The sequence below is a fragment of the Mustela erminea genome, chromosome 6, assembly GCF_009829155.1.
Source record: "Mustela erminea isolate mMusErm1 chromosome 6, mMusErm1.Pri, whole genome shotgun sequence".
Lineage (NCBI taxonomy): Eukaryota > Metazoa > Chordata > Mammalia > Carnivora > Mustelidae > Mustela > Mustela erminea.
Genome location: NC_045619.1, coordinates 140,127,743 through 140,146,697, shown reverse-complemented (window position 1 = coordinate 140,146,697; position 18,955 = coordinate 140,127,743). Strand labels below are relative to the sequence as shown.

The 18,955-nt window shown below is 43.5% G+C and overlaps 1 protein-coding gene across 1 annotated transcript in view; it reads left to right on the top strand.

Annotated features, from left to right (window-relative positions):
- RBM17 (RNA binding motif protein 17) overlaps positions 1 to 18,955 on the top strand; it is a 25,819-nt gene extending 6,864 nt beyond the window's left edge. Inside the window, exons 3-12 of the mRNA XM_032349820.1 lie at positions 3,322 to 3,438; positions 6,591 to 6,757; positions 8,434 to 8,531; positions 11,586 to 11,642; positions 13,233 to 13,374; positions 15,239 to 15,390; positions 16,453 to 16,526; positions 17,329 to 17,427; positions 18,507 to 18,579; positions 18,706 to 18,955. Coding sequence (XP_032205711.1) covers positions 3,322 to 3,438; positions 6,591 to 6,757; positions 8,434 to 8,531; positions 11,586 to 11,642; positions 13,233 to 13,374; positions 15,239 to 15,390; positions 16,453 to 16,526; positions 17,329 to 17,427; positions 18,507 to 18,579; positions 18,706 to 18,809 — 1,083 coding nt within the window. The 3' untranslated portion in view covers positions 18,810 to 18,955. The remainder of the gene's footprint in view (positions 1 to 3,321; positions 3,439 to 6,590; positions 6,758 to 8,433; positions 8,532 to 11,585; positions 11,643 to 13,232; positions 13,375 to 15,238; positions 15,391 to 16,452; positions 16,527 to 17,328; positions 17,428 to 18,506; positions 18,580 to 18,705) is intronic.

The following is an 18,955-nucleotide window of genomic DNA, read 5'->3' as shown; positions in this document are numbered from 1 at the left end:
GTCTGAGGTTGGCCGAAAATGTGGGTGAAGTGTTGCTTCGTTCGCTGTGTTCCTGGGTCCGGTTCTAGGAGTCTGCTGTTCGTGGTAGGTGGCGTGAAGGCGGCCCGCGGAGGAGTGAGGCTGCGCAGGAATTGATAATCTGTTTGCGTTAGTGACGGCTCAGGCTGGTCTGCATGTGTCGGCCGTATGTATTCGGGGAGGAATTGGTTGGTTCCTGTTGTATACGTGCTGGGGACTGGTGACAACTGAAACTGAATGACATATAAGACATTCCGAACACAGTTATCCACTGAGTATTACACTTGTAGGAACGAGAATGGTATGTGATTTGCTTGTTTTTTAAGGCCCTTATGTTTTAGAGCATATAACCCAGTGGAGGCTGTATCCCCCTGAAGGGGGTGAATATTGTCCTAATGGGGTGAAAACTGCTCTTCTTATGTGTGGAGCACAGATACACATCAGGTACGTGAACAGATACATAGTACATCTGTGGTGAAGTTTTATGGGCAGGGAAGAATGTATTACAAAGTTTCTTGAGGGGAAACCAATAATGAAACAAGAACTTAAGAAAACCTGCCTTAGAGATCATTTGAAATATTTACTGATAAAATGTTTGAATTTGGGGCTTCTGGATGGCTCAGTTGGTTCAGCAACTGCCTTTGTCTCAGGAGGATTGAGTCCGGCCTCCGGCTCCCGGCTCAGCAGGCAGTCTGCTTCTTCCACTGACCCTCCCCCCTCATTGTCTGTCTCTCTCAAGTAAAGAAATAAAATCTTAAAAAAAAAAAAAGTTTGAATTTAGGGGATTTGCTTTAAATTAATCCACTCTTGGGCAGGGAAGGTGAGGAGGCACCCAGAACGCAGTAGCTGGTGTCCCTGGGTCAGAGAGATTTAAGGATTCATGAACCTGTTCCCTTTACATTTTGTGTTTGGAATTTTACATCATAAACATTTTCTTAAAGTTCTGGAATTATTTTGCTTTTCCTTTACCACCTCCTCAGTTGGTGCGCATATTGACATGCTTTCGTGAGTGCTCGGCGCTATGGAAGGTTTTTAGGGTCAGGATACCCACTGGTAAAGCAACAGTGTCTGAAAATTTTAGTTTGTTTTGTCAGCTCTTGTGATGAGGGTTTTTGTCTTTTTCATCTTCATCATGACGAGATGGACTTTTTTTTATGCCAGTATTTTTAAAGAGACAGAATTTTGTTGTTTTAAACTTTCACCCTACATGAAGGGAAGATTAGCAAAGGAAGTCTTATTTTTCCCTTTAGTTTTTTTAAATTGGTAAGTTTTTTTTTTAAATCTTTCTGAATTTCATGTAATTTTTACTCTGCACACGAGATCTAGGAATAAGGGTTCATACCGTGTCATGTGTCATTCTTCAAGGCCTGGTAGGCCCTTTAGTGAGATGGCGCTGGCTGTAAGGAGCAGTGTCGCGCTGAAGGACCTAAATTCAGTTAGACTGAGTGGATGTACCTCGTGAACAGTCTTAGGTCGGTGGGGACTAACAAAGCAGAATAAAATACGGTTCAGAAAATAGATCCTTTCAAAAAATGTACTAAAAAATTTAATGCAATGTATTCATCATGTACCGATTTTTCTGTGCAATTACTTCACTCACATGCAAAAGTGTGAGATGCGGAGAAGCAGGAGTCTGGACTCGGACATCCTCTGTAGCATCTGCCTCCGTTTAATTTGCGCCTGCCAGGTTTTCCCTTCTCCAGTAGAGTGATGTCAGCTACGAGGTTGTCTCCTGCGCTTTCAGATGGGTTTTTAAAAGATAGGTCAGAATAAAAACCGGCCTGTGAAATCATTTCTGCTAACTTTCTTCTATCTTTTTGAGATTGCTGTGTGAAGTTAGTATTTTGTTCTTCTTGAAGGGAAGTTAAGGTACGTTGCATTGATTCTCATAGCTTTAATTGACTAATAAATTACTCAGTACTAGGTTGGCTTAACCAAACCTGTAAAGGTGTTTGGTGGAGAAAATTTTACATAAACCGGGAAGATGGAGCTGCGCTCTCCTCTGTGGGGTCATAGAAGAGTACGTGCTTTGATCATCTCCCTCCTCGGCCTCACCTGTGGTATTTCTTTGGTGGATTTTGTGTTTAATGATTGGATTAAGCTTGTTTCCTTAACATTGTAAGCACTGGTAAATTCAAGAGGGAAGGTGGTTTAGTTTGAGCCTTTTGTAGTAATAACAGTGAAAACCTGTAACCCTTTAAATTGCACAGGGGGCGTCAAAGCTTCATAAGCACAAGACCAGATGGTCACTGCTCTGCCCATCTGAGGTTTGCGCTGCTGCCGGACAGCCCGACCCCACGGGCTGCAGGGCTGGGGCCATACAGAGCCCAGCACCATACCTGGGAGGCACTATTTTCCGAAATTACAGGGCATAGAGGAGTAAGTGAAACTAGACCGCCAGGAAGTTATCAGACTGGTCTAGAACATGTGGCATTTTACAGGTGTCGGGAAAAACAGGAGACAGGCTCTGCGCTGGGAAAGGAATCTTTTCTAAATTGAGAGCTCTGACAATAAAATGAGTTGTGGAACTTTGGTGTGATTTTGGTTCAAAATAAAATCAGCTATTTAAGTGTCATTTTAGGAGACAGTTTAGAAAACCTGAGAGTAAATTGGATGGGAAATGGTGCAGGGGATTATTGATTTTACTGGGTGTGGTGGTAGTACTGTGCTTACATAAAAGAAAGTCTGTAGTTTGGGGAGGTTAAAGGAAAGTGTTGTGAGTCTCCAACTTCCTTTCAGATGGTTTAGTGCAAAATACCACGTACCGTGAAGAAAATGTGGAAACGTGGGAACAGTGGCTGCTGGGACACGAAGGAGGATTGTCCTCTTTTTTTAAAGTTTTTTCTGTGGGTTCGTAATAAAAGAGGCAGGAGTTTAGATGCGACTGGGAGGGGAAAGCTCCTAATCCGCAGGTATCGTTTGCTGAGGATGTACAGGCACACCTGTTCCTGGTGAAGGACTCCCACCACTCCGAGGGTGTTGTGCCGCTACAGACTTGCCCTCCTGTGCTCAGAGGGAAAATCGGTGTTAGAGCTTTTCTCGTATATTATATATATGCAAATTTAAATAAAAGAAACTAAGCTTACTGTAAACCTTTTATAAAAATAGAGGAAATTTGTGTTGTTAAAAAAAGGCTACAGTAATTGGTATGTGGTAATGGTAATAACTAAATTAAAAGGCTGTTGCTTTAAGATTGCTTTTGTCATATCTGGAGGCTTGTTACAGAGACCACGAAGCTTTACTATAAACAGTATGAGTTTTAGTTTGGAGGTTCAGTGTCCTTTTGTTTTTCCATGATTTTAGAGCCAGAGAACGAAACAGAGTACAGTACTTGCCCCAGTAATTGACCTAAAGCGAGGCGGCTCTTCAGACGACCGGCAGATCGTGGACACCCCGCCGCACGTCGCAGCTGGCCTGAAGGTGAGCCCTAGGCACCCCCACCCATGGGCTCTTCTGTTTCACCTGCGTGTCCTCAGAGCACCGTCCCCCTCAGTGGGTCTTTGTAGGCTAGCCAGTGTCCTTCTCAACTGAATTTTAAAAATTAGTATTGAATGTAGAATAGTGCATCATAGCAAAATCAGAAACTGGAGAGATGCAGGAAGGAAAACAGTAGGACTTCACTCCTACCCTCTAGAAGTTCAAAACTTTATGTTTCGGAATAGCGTTCTATTCTCTGCCTCCTCTGTCTACTGTTCTCTGACTTGCTTTTCTCACTCTATTTATGGTGACCGTCTGTGTTAAAAAGTACAGGACTATATGATCATTTTAATGGATTCAGTGTACTTCCTCAGATGGGTATACTATAATTTATTTAGTTTACTTAAAGCTGGATATATGGGTTGTTCCTAATTTCTACTGTCAAAAAGGAATGTTAGTGCTTATCGTCTTATCATGGATGAAAATAGAGAAAAGGTTGAAATTCTGTCAACCGAACCTTGATTACCTTCAGCGATTTTACATCATCTTGAAAACAAAGAAACAGACATCGTCAGCTCTGTAAACGGGTTAGTGAGGATGGGGAGGATCTGGACAAAGATAACAGAGCACATAGTTCAGATGACACAGAATGAGGGGTAAGTGAATTCAGCGTAGGTTGTGGTTAAAACCACGCCCACCATCAGGGAACTTCTGTCCTTCCGCAGGTGGCAGTCAAGCAGTGTGACTGCAGGAGTGTGATGTGACTGTGCACACAAATGGCTTGATGAAAAATGACCAAAGGTTAATAATTAGAATATGCTCTTACTGCTCTTTCTAGCAAGATCCTCGTCCCACCCCGCACCCCCACACCCATTAGAAAGAACCCAAATGAATCTGAGACACAGTCCCAACTGCATGACCCCTCCTTTTAGTTTTAGTCCACACTGTTCTGGGTTGCAATCTGCTCCCCTCATTTGCCTTTATCCTGAGCCTTCTGGGCCAGAAGAACAGGTGTTGGTCCTGCAGGCTGATCATCTGTCGAGGAGGAAAGGGGTCCCTCAGTGGAGATGTTTCTGGGGATTCTTCATCAGTCAGCACTTTTTCCCCACAGATTATCTACCTAATTTTCCCTGACTGCATCTCATCAAAAACTGGTTCACTGTCTTCTGTTACTGTGTCTTGATTCTGTGATATCCCCACAGCATACGAGTGTTTTAGTTTCTCCAGCGTTGGGGTGTTAACGTTTAAATTTTTAAAAATTGGACAGATTACGGGGCGCCTGGGTGGCTCAGTGGGTTAAAGCCTCTGTCTTCAGCTCAGGTCATGATCCCAGGGTCCTAGGATCGAGCCCTGCGTCAGGCTCTCCGCTCAACGGGGACCTTGCTTCCTCCTCTCTCTCTCTGCCTGCTTCTCTGCCTACTTGTGATCTCCGTCTGTCAAATAAATAAATAAAATATTAAAAAAAAAAAACTGGACAGATCACTTTACTCTTGATAGCATTTTGAGATGATGTCTCATTGTTCCGCTCAGCAGGTTTTATACAGTAAAGGTTGTTTACTTTCAGATTTTGAAATGACAAAGAATTAACCTTGATATTGACAGTTAGTTCTGTCTGAAACTCTGTGGTGATAGTATTATATAAATTGAATAGTTAATTGTTAGTTTCTGTCTTGTCTGAATAATAACTGAAAGAAAATCTTGTTCATGTGCCTCTGTGTTTTTTAAAATGTCTTTTATATGAATGCAAATTCGTAACTACGCTTTGGGAACCTTTCCTTAAATAGATTTGGGTAAGCTTTCCACTGTTCAGGCCTGAAGCTGATTATAGCTGTTTTTCTCATATACTCATAGGACATCGTGGTTCCTGATTTTTAGTTCTAAGGAAGCATTGAAATATGTGTTCACATTTACAAAACATCAGAGGGTACCGTGTAATGCAGGAATGATGGGATTTAGATCCATTGATGGTGGACATAAGCTCTTTGTATTTATGTTCAAATACAAAATACATTTTATTTTTTTTTTTTTTTTTTTTTTATTTTTTTTTTAAAGATTTTATTTATTTATTTGACAGAGAGAAATCACAAGTAGACGGAGAGGCAGGCAGAGAGAGAGAGAGAGAGGGAAGCAGGCTCCCCGCTGAGCAGAGAGCCCAATGCGGGACTCGATCCCAGGACCCTGAGATCATGACCTGAGCCGAAGGCAGCGGCTTAACCCACTGAGCCACCCAGGCGCCCCACAAAATACATTTTATGAACAACTGTCCTGCCTTTGTGAGTGTGGGCAGTGTCCTTCTTGAAGGCAGTGCAGGGTGAGCCCTTAGAGACCTTAGTCCCAGCCTGTGCTTGCGTGGGGTACCTGTGGAGACCAGTTAAAGCATCTCATTCTCACAAATAACTGAGGAGGAGTTAATGCTAAGAAAACTAACATGAAAGTGTGGAAGTTTAGGTCCCCGTTTTCAGGTCAGCTGTGCTCTGTCTACCTTTTGTTTTTCTGATTTCTTTAAGGCTACCTTTTTACTCTCAAAGAGTAGCCTCAGTTTCTAAATATACAGAAAAATGCAAAATGATCTTAGTGGACCCTAAGAGAATGAATGATGAAGGGAATTCTATCTACCTGTGCCAGACTCAGTTCCTGAAATGCTGCACACATGGAAAGGGATGTGTATTCCAAAGGGTTTCAGAAAGCCTTTCCGCTTTTATTGCGAACTCTGGATATATCATGTTTCCATGTAAGCAGAATCTAAAATTAGAATCTAAAATGACCACAAGAATGATTGTTATTCATGGATTATTTATTTAAGTTTTCATAGAGACATATTAAAATGAAAATATTCATTGTTTATTATAAAGAGTCAAATGTATTGCTTGAAATTTTAGATGGTGGCAGCTTGTTTAGGAATTGCAGCAAGATGCCCTAAGGTATTTATGGAATTAATACTAAACTGAGCGGGGAACTCTTGGTTCAGCTGCTACATAGCTACCTCGTGTGTGGCCGTGTCAGGTCACTAACCCTCCTTGGGCTTCTGTTTCCTTGTCTGTAAAACAAAGGAGGCAGATGGGTGGTCTGCAGAGCCCCTGCTCATATTCTTTGACTGTGAATAAAATTCTCAAACATGAGGATGATACATGGTCTGGCATTTTTACCTTCCTCAGGATCCTGTTCCCAGTGGATTTTCTGCAGGAGAAGTGCTGATTCCTTTAGCTGATGAATATGATCCCATGTTTCCTAATGATTATGAGAAAGTAGTGAAACGCCAAAGAGAGGAACGGCAGAGACAGCGGGAGCTGGAAAGACAGAAAGAAATAGAAGAGAGAGAAAAGTAAGGCTCTGTTTGGATTCGAGGATATTTTACATTGAAATATCATTGTGATATTAATGAGTGAACCTTTGTGCTGTCTGTAAGGCTGAAGTTAGTTTTCTTGGTTGTTCTAAGCAGTCATCGGAAGGAATAAGTCTGTTTTTAAGATTTTGTACAAGCATACCTCATTTTACTGTGCTTTGCAGATGCAGTATTTTTTACAAATTAAAAGTTTGTGGTGGGGCGCCTGGGTGGCTCATTCGGTTGAACATCCGACTCTTGCTTTTGGCTCAGGTCCTGATCTCGGGGTCCTGAGCTGGCACCCTGCTTCCCGCTGCACGTTCAGTGCGGAGCCTGCTTGAGGTTCTCCCACTCCCCCTCCCGCTCCCCCGCCAGTAAATCGATCTTAGAATGGCAGCTCTGTATGGAGCCAATCCATCAGCACCATTTGCTCTCTCTCTCTTTCTTAAAGATGACGTATGTGAGAGGGAGAGTGTGTGTGGAAGTGGGAGGAGGGGCAGAGGGAGAGGACGCTCAAGCAGTCTGTGCCGAGCGTGGGGCCGGATGCTCGCCTGACTCAGCCACCCAGGAGTCCCTCAGGGCCATTCTTCTAAGAGCATTTGCTCTCCTCATGTCTCTGTTACTTGGTAATTCTCACAGTATTTCAGACTTTCCACTATCAGATTGGTTATGGTGATATGATCAGTGATTATGACTTGCTGAAAGCTCAGAGGGTGATTGGCCTTTTTTAGCAATATTTTTAATTAAGGTATATACTTGTTTTTTTTAAGGCTGAGTGCTATTACACACTTAACAGACTACAGGATAGTGAAAACATAAGTTTTCTATGCACTGGGAAACCAAAAACTCTGGTTCCCTTGGTTACAATATCGGCCTTACTGTGGTGGTCTGGAGCCAAACCAGTAGCTCCAAAGTGTGCCTGCCCTTACGTTCCAGTGTGAAAACAAACGCTAGAGCAGATTTCACGTCCAGATGCAGAAAACGTGGAAGGAAATATTCTAGGTGAATTGTTAAAAAAGAAACTTAGAAATCTGGAGTTGAATAATTGGGCATTTTTCCTGTTCTACTAGAATCATAACTATTTAAATACTTGAAACATTATGGGCACCTGGCTGGCTGAGTTAGTAGAGCATGTGATTCTTGGTCTCAGGGTCATGAGTTTAAGCCCCATGTTGGGCAGTAGAGCTTACTTTAGAAGATAAAACAAAACACTTAAAATGTTTCTTAAGTTTAACTAATTTTGAGCGAGATGGAATTTTAAAAAGTGTATATACATCTTTTATTTATATTTTTTAAAGGTTTGGGTAAAAAGGCTTTATTTGTAGTTCTTATTTTATAAATATTGAATGTTAATTGTATTACCTTTGTTGATATGCTTTAAATCCAAAGAGGTAAACATCAAGGAAACTTTTCTCTTGCTACTTATATCCATGTGTCCGTTAAATTTGTTCAGTTTAATATTTTGGATTTTTCTCACTTTGCTCACTTCTACTACATTTAGTCTTAAGCCAGTTATTTGCACATGTGCCTCCTTCCCAGCCCCCCAAATTAATAGTGCAGTGGGAAAGAGAAGGCTTGATATTTTCTAACCAAGAGCAAGTCAAGGTGACATCCTTGGGTTCACATCTCTAAATTGGTTCCTCTGTAATGAATATTTGGTGCCTTTGTTACCGCAGGAGGCGTAAGGACAGACATGAAGCTAGTGGGTTTTCGAGGCGACCAGATCCAGATTCTGATGAAGATGAAGATTATGAGCGAGAGAGGCGGAAAAGAAGTAAGGCGTGAAACGTAAATGTCATGTTTCAAACATGGTGACGTCCTGCTCTTTGCTTTTCTTGTCCAACTTGGTAAATCGTTCAGTTGACATCGATTTGGGTAATTTTCTCTCTGGAATCCCAGCAGAGCGTGTTTGCATAACAGTTTTAACCTACATCCTATTTTCACTTTGTGCTTCGAGATCACTTTCTCACGTGTGTTGCTTGGAGATCTCGAGGATACCTTAAGTACGTACCAGTTTCCTTACTGACAGTTTCCTTACTGTGCATCACACAGACCTCTTCTCTGTCGCCAGCCGTGTGTCTGTTCAGCATGAGCAGAGAGTCAAGGCACTCGTTCCCACAGTTTTCGCCACTAACATGCAGGAATCTGAGGAAATCCCTTAGCTTCCCTGGACATTGGTTTCTTTCAGGGTCTGTGGAGAGCAGGGCGACAAGAATTTGAGCCAGGCACTTCATACGGCCCCTTCCATCTCTAAAACTTCACAGGCAGAATTGTCCTTGTGTTAGAGCTGAGTTCTGCGTGATCTCTAGATAGCTAAGTAGTGCTCATTCTTGAGAGAATGGATCGCTTCTAACATTAACTTCATTGTGTTTTAATTGCTAGGATTTCCTTGGTTTAACTGACCAGTTTGGTGGACAGGTTGAGATTTATTTAAGTGAGGAATGTAGGTCTTCTGCTTGTCTATGGGATACCAGGTACTGGTCGAATAAGCACCTTCATAGATGACCTGCTTCATTACACAGCTCCAAGTTGGAGCTGTGATTATCCCCGTTTTGAAGGTGAGGAATCCAGGGCACAGAGGGAATTACTGCTGTTTAAATACAGGTCCGCTGTTCAGCTTATCCAAGGTCTTCATGTGCCTGAAAACCCACGTGGTCATCTTCAACATGGGACCTAAGAGTCATGTTACCGTAAAGTTGCGGCATATGTCCGTGTACATGAACGCGCTCGAATGACTAGCAGTTTGGCAAGCCTGGCCTTCCGCAGGGTGCAGCCAACGCTGCTTCAGGGTTTAATGTAAACTTTAAGATACTGATTGAGTTGGAAAGGAACAAGTCTGTAGTAATTTAGAATTCTTAATCTTTCAGTGCAGATATGAATTTAATATATTTATAGGAGGCTTACTATATGCAACCACAAAAACCCAAGTTCAGAGACACAGAGAGAACAGATGGGCAGTTGCTAGAGATGGAGGTGGGAGGTAGGCGAGATGGGCAAAGGCGGTGGACAGGTACGAGCTTCCAGTTATAAAATAGATCATGAGGATGTGCGTGTACAACATGGTTGTAGTTAATAAAACTATATTGCCTGTTTCAGAGTTGTTAAGAGAGTAGATCTTAAAAGCCCTCATTGTAAAAAAAAAACATTTGTGACCATGTATGATCAGTGTTAACTACACTTACTGTGGTCGCAGTGTACACAAACAGTAAGTCATTATGCTGTACACCTGAAACAGATAGGCCATATGGCATTTACACCTCAACTTAAAAAAAACATGCTGAGCATGGTCAGTCAGGTGCTATGTTGTCTTTCTAGTGGAGAGGAGAGTTAACTGTGTGTCAGGCATTGTGTTAAACATTCCATATCCATTATCTTACCAACTAACAAATGTTAATTGATTTGTTTTAGAAGCCAGTTTATAGGTTGAATGTTTGTCTTAACCTTGCCAGTGTACAGATTGGCTGCCCTTTGGATAAGGAGCTGTGTTTTCTATATTAAGGACATTGTTTTCTTAATGTTAACAGGAGCCATACAGTCTAGTATTAGGAAAATAATGGCATTATAGCTGTTCTGCATGCTGCTGTTAACAGAGCGATGTTCACATTTTAACCAGATTGATGGCAGATTTCCAGTAATCACGTGCATTTTTTATACTGAACTCAGAGCTGATTTTTTTCAGTATCAGTCAACCATCACCTGGGTCTTAGTGACAAGGTGAAAAAGAAATGATACGAGGTATTTCAGAAAGAACATGTTTTATTCAGGTTCCTGTTTTTTCATAAGTGTGTTGTCTAGTCCGGCCGCGTTCTCCGTGACGCACGTATGCGGCTTTGGAGGAGTTGCTTTTGTGAAACCTTATGTAACGCTGGCGCCGCATGGTTTGTAATCAGTTCTCATTTTTTTAAAAGATTTTATTTATATATTTGACAGACAGAGATCACAATTAGGCAGAGAGGCAGGCAGAGAGAGAGCAAGGGAAGCAGGCTCCCTGCTGAGCAGAGAGCCCGCGGGGCTCGATCCCAGGACCCTGGGATCCGTAACCTGAGCCGAAGGCAGAAGCTTTAACCCACTGAGCCACACAGGCGCCCCGTGTAATCAGTTCTTTTTAATTGACACTTTATTGTTTTGATCGTTTCACTGGCTACTACGTTGTAATATGCATGTTAGGGTTTGTATTGAATGAAAAATTCTTATGTCCTCCATGCGTGTTCTCCAGTTGCTGGGTGGCAAGTGGGGTCTGTTATGGTGCTTGTGTCGTCACTGTCCAGGAAACAGGAGCAGGAATGGCGACAGCCCAGGAGCCAGAAGCACCCACCTTTCCAAACAGCTGTTCTGCTGGTTGAGGCCCTGGAAGGAAGTGGGCGGGCTCGTGGGCCGGGTGGTGCGCGAGAGCATTGGTGCCACGGGCAACTGGGTTTTATTCTGTCTTTGCCCGTTATTCCTCGGAAGGAGTAAGGTCTCTTAAACCTGCAAGAGATAACACCTACGAAAACACCTCGCAGGCAGCAGACTCTCAGGAGGGTTGTGTTACTGGCTCCTAAGGAACTGCGCGTTCTCTGGGCTGCGTCCTTCACCTGGCGTTGACTCATTAACTGCACTCTGGGGCTCTTGAGTGCCTGCTGTGAAAAAGATAATTTTGTCTGCCTCTGTTTTGCCCATTTTCTGTGTTTTTAATCCCAGACTCAGAGGTGAACTCGTAAATGTTAGCAGGAGGGACGAGGTGGCTGGTGTCCGCTCCCACACCACCCAGAAGGGGTGTGGTAGGGCACGGGCTGTGAGGCACCCTAGGGTCTCCTCCTCTAACGGTGGCTGCTTCCGTGTCTTGCAGGTATGGGCGGAGCTGCCATTGCGCCACCCACTTCTCTGGTCGAGAAGGACAAAGAGTGTACGTATCTGTTTCTTGTCCTTTGTTATTCTGACCCACATCTGGGGCCTGGTCAGGGGAGGTCTTAGCTGGAAGCAGCCAGCTGCTGTTCTGCACGTAAAGGGTAATGGCCTGAAAACCCATCCTCTGGCCCCACCACGGAGCAGCTTTGGGGAGGCCAAGGGGGCGACCGCCCTTCACTCCTGTGCTTTGGAAGTTTTCACACCAGGCTGAGCCTTGTGTTTTATGCAGTGAAATGCTTTGCTTTTCAGTAATTTATTTTATTTTCTCTAACATTTCATAGTTGGAGTTGGCTTAGAACAAATGTAGCTCAGTTTACGGTTTTCATGCTCTTGGGGTTTGGAGGCTGCTAAATTCATGGCCTTCCACAAGGTGGCAGTGCCTTCCTCGATCAGATTTTTGTGTAGTTCGTTTCCTTACACTGTCGTGTGTATTTACTTAGATTGCCAAAACATGCTCACCTGCTGTTTCTTCTCCCGGTGATCTATTCTAGAATATTTGGGTTGGAATTGAACTTTGATACAGCATCTAGATCATTTTTGTATCCTCTGGATTGGACCACACCTAAACGATCCCAAGAAAATCCAGTCATCCTAGTGCGTTTTTTTTTTTTTTTTTTTTTAAGATTTTATTTATTTATTTGACAGAGATTACAAGTAGGCAGAGAAGCCGGCAGAGAGGGGGGAGGGGGAGCAGGCTCCCCGCTGAGCAGAGAGCCTGATGCAGGGCTCGATCCCAGGACCTTGAGATCATGACCTGAGCCAAAGGCAGAGGCTTTAACCCACTGAGCCACCCAGGTGCCCAGTCCTAGCGCTTTTTAATACCTGTTGCCCAATTTATGTTATCTTTTTAAGGAAAATAATTCAAAAGATACTGTTAAATACCTTTTGTTTTTAGTAAAGATTTTTATTTATTTATTTGATAGACAGAGAGAGATCACAAGTAGGCCGAGAGGCAGGCAGAGAGAGAGGGGGGAAGCAGGCTCCCTGCTGAGTAGAGAGCCCGATGTGGGGCTTGATCCCAGGACCCTGAGATCATGACCTGAGCCACCCAGGCGCCCCACTATTAAATACCTTTTATGTGAAAACACCTGACAAACCATAAGCCCCAATAGAATCCTACTCTGTGGGAGTGGAACCCAAGCATCTAGGTCTTTTTAAAGCCTCCCTGTTCAGTGCCCTGGCGTTATGGTCCCTGATCACAAAGACCCTCGTTTACTAGGCTAACGAGGTGGTAAGAGTAGAGTCTTCAGACCGGTACCCAGAACGCTGTGAGCCGCAGAAGAGAGCTAGTCGGGTCTGCCTGGGACATAGAGAACATCGTAAAGTTTTAGGCGCAGACGGTCGTTTTAGAGCACTTTAAAGGGTGAGTAACATTTCAGTAGGACGTTAAAAGTTTTTTTTTGAGGAGATAAAAGCAGGGGGAGCAAAGCAGGAATCAGGAAGACCGTGTTCTGCCTCTGGTTTTTAAAAATGTCATGTGGTGGCTGTGAGACTGATTTCTTTTCTTCTTAACTCCTTGTAAGTAACTGATTTAGTTCTGAACTCTTTTGTAGTATTTTGGTAAACCTGATTTATTTTTATTCATTAGTACCCCGAGATTTCCCTTACGAAGAGGATTCAAGACCTCGCTCCCAGTCTTCCAAAGCGGCTATCCCTCCTCCCGTATATGAGGAACAAGACAGACCTAGATCTCCGACCGGACCTGGCAACTCCTTCCTTGCCAACATGGGGTAATGGTTCTGAGTGCGCTCACCTCAGTAGCGTGAGAAGGACGAGACTCGGTGTGGAGTGTTGCCGGCCTTGTCAGTAGACGCAGCTTTTGTTGGGGAATGAGGGCACCCCCGAGCTTATGGGGAGACACTGGTGTATTCGGTCACAGAGCGTCCTTCTTAAGAATCAGCGCTCGAGTGCTGTGGAGGGTGTTCCGGCCTGACACTGGTAGGTTTTGGATTCAGCAGTAAGCCTTCCGATGGAAGTTTTGAATGACTTCGATACAGTGTTAGAGTCTATAGGTAGGAGCAGTTCCTGTGATAATTACTTACATTGATTTTTTATAACATTTGCGAACAAAGTAGCTCTTACAAATTAGAGCTGACATATGCTACATCCAAAGGGCGAATGAAATGAGCCATTTGCTTTAAGATCGTGATTCTGCAGTTTGGGTTTAAAACACTTAGTCATTCTGACTATAATTAAAATTTGTTTGCCGGCATATAAAATTCAGTTTTAAGGTTGACTTTCTGGTGGGGCTTGAGGATTTGTTTTTTTGTTTTTTGGGTTTTTTTGACCCCCCACTGGACTTGGCCTGCATTTTGGTTTAAAGAATGTTTTACAGTGTTGCCTCTGTGTGTCTCATGCTGTGAGCTGTCAGTGAGGCGACATGACACTAAGGCCTCCACTCTGCCTCTGACAGGGCTGCTGTGACTGCAGCAGTGACCCAGAGTGCCTGTGCTTTGACTCGGAGAGCCCCGGAGAGAGTGCCAGCCCGTGGGAGTAGACGGCTGGGCCTCACGCCCTGCAAGAGGGTTTTCAGTATCTGGTCTTGTTGGGATCCATCTCCTTGACCTATGCTGCTTTCTGTGGGTAATTGGCGGTTATTAAATTACTTGAAGATGAATGTGGTTCCTCGGTCACAGTAGTCTCCTCTATGAGCAGTGTAGATAGAGAACATTTCCACTCTGGCCCTAGGATGTGTGTTGAATGGGGGACAGATATGAAGCTGGTTCTTGTTCTGCTGAATTCCTTTTGAACAGTGATTAAGTGTTCATCACATACCCCAGGAAGGTAGAGGGTGGCGTAGCTCAGCCTTCCTCAGGCTTCTCTGCTCTAGGTTGGCTTGTTCAAGTGGAATTTGTAAGGGAAACAATGAGGTGATGTTGTTACTTGAAGCAGCGTTTTATGATTCAAGCCTTAAATAGCAGTGGTCACTGGGGCCCCCCATAGAAACCCATGAAGCACCTCCAAGTGCAGTTTGGATGCTGCGTACTAAAGAAAGAGCTGTGGCCTGGGAATCGAGTTGTAGGTTCCAGTTTTGCTTGACCATTAGCACCTCTGAAAGAATTTCTAAGTTAGGTGTCTTGCTTTGCTCCTAGTCAGCCTTAAGCTGGTCAGCTAATCTGGGCCTCAGTATATTTTTCCATCTGTTAAATGGATGATCTCTAAGAGTTCTTTTGGAGCTGTCATTGGGAACTCTGTTGTACTATTTAGAAAAATGTGGTGCTCTACATAATGTGAAAGCACACTTGTAAGTAAACCATGGTCAGAAACTGTAGAGCAGGGCTGACTCTGGGGCATGCGGGACGTGCCGTGTTTTCTCACAGGGTGCGAGAGAACCTCGTAGGAAATGGGCATTTCCCTTGGCTCCAAGATGGTCTTGGGGTATCCAGGATTTCGGCAATTTTTTTTTTCCATTTTTTTCATCCTGAACATCCCTGTAGCTCCTAGCGAATGACCTGTTGGTAATTCTATGTGACCACACTGAAGCCCGTGTGGGATTTACGCTGTCTTTTTAGAAGGCGATTGCTGTGATATGAAACTGGTTTATGCTGTAGCTGGTGACTTCAAGTCCAAGAGCTCCTTCTTTTTCCCTCCCAGTGGCACAGTAGCACATAAAATCATGCAGAAGTATGGCTTCCGGGAAGGCCAGGGTCTTGGGAAGCACGAGCAGGGACTGAGCACGGCACTGTCAGTGGAGAAGACAAGCAAGCGAGGAGGCAAGATCATTGTGGGTGACGCCACAGAGAAAGGTGGGTCTCCTCCACAGCCCGCCTTCTGGGTGGGAGCAGGGGCAGGGCGGGCCAGGGCCAGGGGACGGCCCTCTCTGGAGTCCACAAGAATTTGGGATTATGGTGCATTCCAGTTCTGTGTTGTGGACACAGACCCTCCAGAGGCTCATCTGTTGTTTAAAACAGACCTAGAGATAGGAAGGTTCAGGGGAGAAAAGATAAGAGACTGGCAGAAAATAAACAGCACTCAGAGAAGTGATTTCATGCTGATTTGTACTAGGCAAAGACCTTGTTAAACTGGTGAAGTCCTAGTTAGTTTTTAGGTCATGAAAGAGCCACATACAGTTCGTCCATCCTGTTAGAGTTCTTTACTTTTTTTCCCTGCCCTTTCATTTTAAGTGTGATTTCTCATTTTTTACAGATCCATCACTCTGTGAGATGTAATGTTATTTCACAGTCTGTTGCTACATGATGCCTTCACCAAGTAGCACTTGGTGTCTTATTTTCATTTGATTATTCTCTTCTGTGCTAAGGGCATATTGGAACGAGACAAACATAACTTCACATTTTGAGCAGAATTGAGTTTATTTTGGCAATGTTAGTTTAGCTCCCTTTCCTAAAGAAAGAAGAAAACTGTACCAGCAGCCCTGTCTGAGGAAGAAGTCGGCAGTCGCCCTGATTTGGGAGGTGGAGGGTATGCGCGGTGAGTCAGCCAGTGGCTGGCCAGTCCGCTGCTTGTTAGGTTGGACTAGTGACCTGTGGCCACACTGCATGTGCCACTGCTCTGATCCATAAGGTTTGTGGTCTGTGCTGTCAGCTACGTGAACTGAGGAGGTGAATGAAGCAAAAATCACAGATTAGAGATGCTGAAAACTTGTAGAAATATGGCAAAAACCTGTACCAAAGCGGAGCAGATATTTTCATCACACATAAGGCTACAGTTTTGCTCAGAGACTGATTGCATAAAAGCTTATGGATGACTCTGAGGACATAAATAGTGGGAAGTACTCTTGAAATTAAATTAGTCATCATAACTTGGACTCGATGTTCTAACACGCCCACGTCTTAAATGTTTTGCTGCAGATGCATCCAAGAAGTCAGATTCAAATCCATTGACTGAAATACTTAAGTGTCCTACCAAAGTGGTCCTCCTAAGGGTAAGAAGCAGAATTGAAACCAGTTTTCCCACCCTGATTTTTGCGTGTGTCTCCACCCCGGGCTGTCTGTGCGTGCTTTCCGCCCTCCTGATACGGTGACAGTTCAAGAAAACCGAAAAGATTTGTTTTGCAAAGGATCCTTCTGGTTAGACTCCGTTAATTAAGATTGATGTTTTAGATTCCTTTTTCACTAATGTTGTTTTTTTTGCTAAATACAGTATTTAAGACCACAGTGAGTAATTGCTTTAAAATATTTGAAATTGTTAAAAGTTCAGCTTAGTTATGCTCCTGTGACTCTTTGAAGCCTAATGTATGTGTGTGTCTTTATGTTGTGTTTCTCAAAAGATTTAGTTATTTCACTTGTTATTTTACAACATAAATGTATTCATGCACTTACGCTCGTTATTCACACCTGAAACACACTAACTTTTGCCTCGAGCAGTAGGTAAGCCATGTTTAACTTGGGCATCAGTCCATGTAGGACACTCTTTTTCAGCTTACACTGAAAGTAGCACATAAGCTTAGAAAAATTTTTTTTCAGTTAGATGAGTAAATGGAGTAAGAGTGTCCATCTGTACTCTGTTACGTGCCATGACGTCATAATTTGCTTTAATTCAGCATGTTAAAAAACGTAAATACATATTTTTATTTTGTTAAGCAATATCAATTTTTGCATACTACAAGTATGAAAATTTTCATCATGTCGTTTGGGATTGAGAACATTTGCCATCGTGAAAGAAAGTTACTCATCTCATTTATGTATTTATAAATTATACTTGAACTAACTCATTTTTGTTCATAGAACATGGTTGGTGCAGGAGAGGTAGATGAAGACTTGGAAGCGGAAACCAAGGAAGAGTGTGAAAAATATGGCAAAGTTGGAAAATGTGTGATATTTGAAGTAAGAGGGTTTTCTTTTGATGTTTGTAACCCAAGTTGTAACTGACAGATTACCACACATTTTCAGCAAGTAGAGACAAGGTGTGCTGTGAGTGTGTTCTTAGGACCTGAAGGTGACAGATGTTCCTTAGTTACCCTTCTCTTACAGGGTTATAACAATTTTAAACATAACGACAAGAAGGACTTCAAATTTTTTTGGTGAAGAAATAAAATGTTTCATTTTATGATTGAGGTTTAGTTTGATGATTCAGGACTGTCATGTGCCCAATAGTTCAGTTAGTTGGACCTGCCTTGGGTTGCTTTCATTGGGCAAGTGTATATTTAGTGCCTCCCACATGCATTTGGGCAGGAAACGTGGGCTGTGCTCTCAGTGCTGTGTTCAGTTGAAGAAACAGCGAAATAAGCACATGTGAAAATAGGGTATGTGCGGTTGCTAGACTCTGTAGTAGTCACTATAAATACAGGAGTCGAGGATAGGACTTGGTCACAAAAAATAGAGCAATCAGATGTGGGCTGAGCTTGAAACACATGGGTGGGATTTGGATAGGAGGAAGAGGTATCCCGGAGGGGTCACAGCTTCCGGGAGCCTAAGGAGGGCTCCCGAGTGGCATGGTTGGGTGTGCTGGGAATGAATGGGAGGTGGGGTGGGGGTGCTGCTTGGAGAGCCCAACAGGGGAATTTGAGTGAATGTGGGAGGCAGTTTGAACACAGATCTTTTCTTTAAATTTCAGATCTTGCTCCGGCTGCTCTCTTGTTTCACATTCTGTCCGATGACCGCATAATCTGTTGAGGTGTTGCTGGTGTAGGACCGCTTCAGGGTCAGAGAGCGCCCCACTTACTTAGCTCTGCATTGCTTGCACCTAAGACAGTGCCTCTCATAGACAGATACCCAGAAAAGCAACAGAGGGTAGTGGAGTTTTTGATGAAGAACAAATCGTACTTACAAATCCTTGGTGTTTGACTTGTCTTGTGTGATGGTAATTGCATTACTTCCCGGACAAGGACCAGCTAAGGAAGGAAGCACGTTCAGCTACATGTCCGTTGGTAACTTCACCTGTTACACTGTCATTTCTTTCCCAGATTCCTGGTGCCCCTGATGATGAAGCAGTACGAATATTTTTAGAATTTGAGAGGGTTGAATCAGCAATTAAAGGTAAGTGGCAGCGCTAAGTGTCAAGAATAAAAGAATGCAGTTTGTGATCTTGAGCTGTAGAACACGCTCTCGCGATGCCTTACAGGACGCCTGTATTAACTGACGCTCTCTCTGTTTGTCTTTTAGCTGTTGTTGATCTGAATGGGAGGTATTTTGGTGGACGGGTGGTAAAAGCATGTTTCTACAATTTGGATAAGTTCAGGGTCTTGGATTTGGCGGAGCAAGTCTGATTTTAAGAACTAGAGCACGAGTCATCTCCAATGATCCTTAAATGAGCTGCAGGCTGAGCAGAGAAAGAAAAGGCGTCGGCCGGCCTGGGTGGCTGCTGCATACAGAGACTCTGGAAGGACTTATAAGATACATGTTGATTGAACCC